At 31.2% G+C, this 4,429-nt stretch overlaps 1 protein-coding gene across 1 annotated transcript; it reads left to right on the forward strand.

Moving 5' to 3' along the window:
- Positions 1-291: 291 nt before the first annotated feature.
- LOC129904261 (protein WALLS ARE THIN 1-like) lies at positions 292-4,011 on the forward strand. Its single transcript, XM_055979802.1, has 6 exons — positions 292-605; positions 694-756; positions 878-994; positions 1,181-1,586; positions 2,708-2,859; positions 3,513-4,011. The coding sequence occupies exons 1-6, from the start codon at positions 379-381 to the stop codon at positions 3,703-3,705; spliced, it is 1,158 nt and encodes a 385-aa protein (XP_055835777.1). The 5' UTR covers positions 292-378; the 3' UTR covers positions 3,706-4,011.
- The last annotated feature ends 418 nt before the right edge of the window (positions 4,012-4,429 follow it).

Genomic DNA, 4,429 nt, shown 5'->3' on the forward strand with positions numbered 1-4,429 from the left:
AACTCCATCATCGCCTCAACTTAGTAAATATGCTAGTGCAAATGGCCTCAAATATCATAGTGATTAAAAAAAAACTTTTCTTTTCTTTTCTTTATTACCTTTCTTTTAGATTTTGAGAGAGGGTAGGGAGAATGTGGGAGACAACCCAAAACATAAGAAGGTTAAAAACTGTTGACATAACATATTTTAAAGACCCCATAGTGTGGGGTCATTTCAAAAAAATAAAAATAAAATCACTCTTCTTTTTAGTTATATTTATACCTCCCTAACTCTAAGAACTTAAACATCGATCACAACTCAATTTTCCATCCCATTTCTCTCTTTAACTAATCATCCCTAAAATTACTACATTCCTTTTTTTAGTTTTTTTTTCCTCCAATGGCAGATACTAGTGGTTCAGCCACTACTAAGAGAATAATGGGTTTTGCTATGCCTGAAAAAATGCAACTTCACTTGGCCATGTTGGCCTTGCAATTTGGTTATGCTGGTTTCCATGTTGTCTCTAGAGCTGCCCTTAATATGGGGATTAGCAAGATTGTTTTCCCAGTTTATAGAAACATTCTTGCTTTGCTTCTACTTCTTCCATTTGCCTACTTTCTTGAAAAGTACGTGTCACACTTAGAATTTCTGATTTAATTAATTATTAAGCTCATGGCTTGAGAATTAACAACTTGTTTTTTTTTTCTTGATCAGGAAAGACAGGCCACAACTTACTTGGAATTTTATCCTTCAGTTCTTTTTCCTAGCAGTTGTTGGGTAGGATATACTACCATGATCTCATTAAAAAAACATAAATAAATTACAATATATGAAAAAATAAAACTCTAATTAAATACGAAAAAAAATTAACATTTTATTTTCCTTTTGTTTTTTGTAGAATTACTGCTAACCAAGGATTCTACTTGTTGGGGTTGGACAACACTTCCCCTACTTTTGCTTCTGCCATACAAAATTCTGTCCCTGCCATTACATTTATCATGGCAGCACTACTCAGGCAAGTTCTCTCTCTATATATACACACTATCAGTGTAAAAAATATAATTACACTATCAAGTCATCTCCTCGATAAATTGAAGGATGCTACCTACTACGTACTACAACATATATTATATCTTGAAATTAACAAAACTATTTATACTGTCAGTATATATTATTGATTCTTTAAATCAAATAATATCAGGATTGAAGTAGTGAGACTAAACAGAAAAGATGGTATATCAAAAGTGTGTGGAACATTATTATGTGTAGCTGGAGCATCAGTAATTACATTATACAAAGGCCCAACAATTTACAGCCCAAATCCACCATTACAAAGGACTTCACCCATGTTACTGGCTTTAGGAGATGCTAATGGTAAAAATTGGACATTGGGTTGCATTTACTTGATCGGGCATTGTTTGTCATGGGCCGGGTGGCTCGTGTTGCAAGCCCCGGTACTCAAGAAGTACCCTGCTAGGCTCTCCGTCACATCGTGGCAGTGTTTCTTTGGAGTCATACAGTTCCTCATTATCGCGGCTTTCTGTGAGAGGGACCCTCAAGCTTGGCTAGTTCACTCTGGAGCTGAACTATTCAGCGTCTTCTATGCTGTGAGTATTTTTCATTCTTTTCATGTCAGAATATTGTTTTTTCTTATAAAATATATATATAAAATATCTACTATAAGTAGAAAAATTTAAGATTGACTAGATTTAAATGGTCTAAAAGTGACTAATCTTTTTTGAAGAAACAAAAAAGGGAAAAGACTTTCATATAAAATATACTTCCTAGCTCCGTCCCATTTATTTGATTATCTTTTTTTACTTATCACAAAATTTAAAAAAGAAAGACTTTTGAAATTTATATTTTCAACAAATCGTATATATATGTATGTTTATAAATCATCTGATTAAGGGTTAAATTGATTAACTGTGAGAAGATATTGTTCTTTTAAGAATAAATTAAAATGATACCTTTAATTGGTCAAAACCAACTTAAATCTCTTTTTTAGCTTTTGGACGTGTTTGTCTAATGCTAACTTTAAGCCATGAAGTTCTTAAAGTCAAGTAAAAAATGAAAAGTTAGGATTCCTAACTTTTTTTTCTAAGTGCTTAAAGTTATTTTCTTTGACAATGGAAATTACTTTTATATCTCTTATATTTTAACTAAATTTCCAAACTATCCTTTTTATTCTTTTAACCCTAAAATTCACATCATTTTTCTCATTCAAGCACTTTTATCCAAACACTCAACTGCTTATTTATAAAAATAACTTTCAGCACTTCAAAATTTTAAAAGCACTTCATACATAAAAGTTACTTTTTTTAACCCATCCAAACGGGCTCTAAATTTGAAGTTGAAATGATTATTTGGTTGGAAAAAAGTAGTAATTTAATTGAAAGCTATTTGTGCGACATTAATGTGTGTAAAGCAACAGCAGACCAGAATACCGATCATAAATTCCAATTGAAAAAATAATGTGACATGATAAGGTGATTAGTCAACGTAACCAAATGGATCTTTTGCAGTATTTTCCCTACACAATTATTCTCTTGTAGTTATGCAATACGACAACAAAATAATAACCAGATGGACATATGGTTAGTTATAGATAGTGAAATGACAGCAAAAAAAAAATTGTGTACATTTTTTCCCCTTTTAATTTATTTATTTTATTTATATTACAGAAAATGAAAAGTCGAATTAATTGTAATTTATAATAATTATGCAGGGAGTGGTGGCATCTGGGATAGCATTCGCTGTACAGATATGGTGCATTGACAGAGGGGGTCCAGTTTTTGTTGCCGTTTATCAACCTGTTCAGACTCTTGTTGTTGCTCTTATGGCTTCCTTCGCGTTAGGCGAGCAGTTCTATTTGGGCGGGTATATTACTAGTCTCATCTGTGTTATATTGTCAGTCTATATAACTTAAATTGTTATATTTTTTTTTATATGTTACGTGTTTTTTTTATCCGTTGATAGTCTGGAAATAGGCGAATTTCTAATAATAGTTGGAAAAAGGCAAAAACAAATTAGTTTAATTATATATAAGTTGTTGAAATCTAGTATAGTGCAACAAACACGATTAAAAATTGCTAGCTATATTTGTGAAATTTTTATAAAAAATTTCTGTCTCTGTCAGTGATGAGGTATAAAAATAAAGAAGAAGAGTGAGTTTGTTACTTTTGAATCTTCTTTGTTGGACCAAGGTTACATTTTCCTCAATTATGCATTTGTGAAAAGACCCCACAATGCACATTCCTTCACCCCCATGCCAGTACTTGTAGTTAGGTACATTGATCATGAACATATATATATACATGTGTCAACCTTTTTTTTTGTTTCTCAAGAATCACCCAAGAACTTCCAAACAAATCTATGTAGGTCCATCAAATTCTCTTGACACTAATATTTCCAAGTGCACCGCTATCAAATAATTGCATATCTAATCAATACGTACTACTTAACATAACATGTTGAAATATATTGATAATACTTATATTGTCAGTGTATATAAATTTAATTTAATTTTGCAGGATCATCGGAGCGGTGTTGATCATAACAGGATTGTACTTTGTTCTTTGGGGCAAAAATGAAGAATCCAAATTTGCTAAGGCAGCAGCAGCTGCAATTCAATCCCCAGTGGATAATTGTAACAACAGGCCAACAAGCCACATCAAGTCCTCTTTGGCCCAGCCACTTCTTGCTTCTTCAAATGAAAATGCTTAAGGAAAAAAAAAGGGTTTGCTGGAAATCAGAAGAAAAAAAAATCTGCTATCCTTCATATTATTAAGAAGAAAAAAAAGCTTGGTGTGTGTGCATTTTTGAATTTTTGAATTTTGTTGGTCTAGTGTAGGATTTGTTCCCTTTTTTTTTTAGTAGTACTTAAAAAGGGATGTGATGAAGTACTATTTTTGAAGTTGGGTCTAAGCATGCAAATCCCAAGTTGGTTTTTGTATGTTTAATTAATTTTTATGTTCTAATCTATGAATGAAAAAGAAAAATGATGAAAAGAGTATGCTTTTGCTTTTTATATATCATTGCAATTGGTGGACCCCTTTTTTTATTTTGCAAAATGATAATTACATATGTCTAAACAAGCAAGTTGTTTTTTTACATAACAATCATCACCAAATACTTTTGTTATAATGTGAGTGGCATGGAATATTTTGTAACGAACCAAAATGAAGTAGATCTTTTTGTTACATCAATTAGGGGCACTATGAAATGGAATAAATTATGTAAATTCCATAGACTATGTGACAAAAAAGACATTGTAATTAAATGTTGAATTATTTTTTTTGGAAACTATCTTCTTGGAAATTAAATAAAGGATAGTACACAATTTAAGTATCAAAAAGTACTACATGTCCAAGTTTAGAGGCGGACTCAAAAGATTTAAAAATGACTAAGATATTATTATCTTTAATATGTCAGTTAAAATAAAAAATAA

Source organism: Solanum dulcamara, chromosome 9, assembly GCF_947179165.1.
Source record: "Solanum dulcamara chromosome 9, daSolDulc1.2, whole genome shotgun sequence".
In the NCBI taxonomy this organism is placed as follows: Eukaryota; Viridiplantae; Streptophyta; class Magnoliopsida; order Solanales; family Solanaceae; genus Solanum; species Solanum dulcamara.

Excerpts from the sequence above, each read along its gene's own strand:
- LOC129904261 (XM_055979802.1), top strand. The coding sequence starts at position 379 with ATGGCAGATACTAGTGGTTCAGCCACTACTAAGAGAATAATGGGTTTT. Across the intron at positions 757-877 it reads TTTTTCCTAGCAGTTGTTGG|AATTACTGCTAACCAAGGAT; the intron begins GTAGGATATACT and ends TGTTTTTTGTAG. Across the intron at positions 995-1,180 it reads ATCATGGCAGCACTACTCAG|GATTGAAGTAGTGAGACTAA; the intron begins GCAAGTTCTCTC and ends AAATAATATCAG.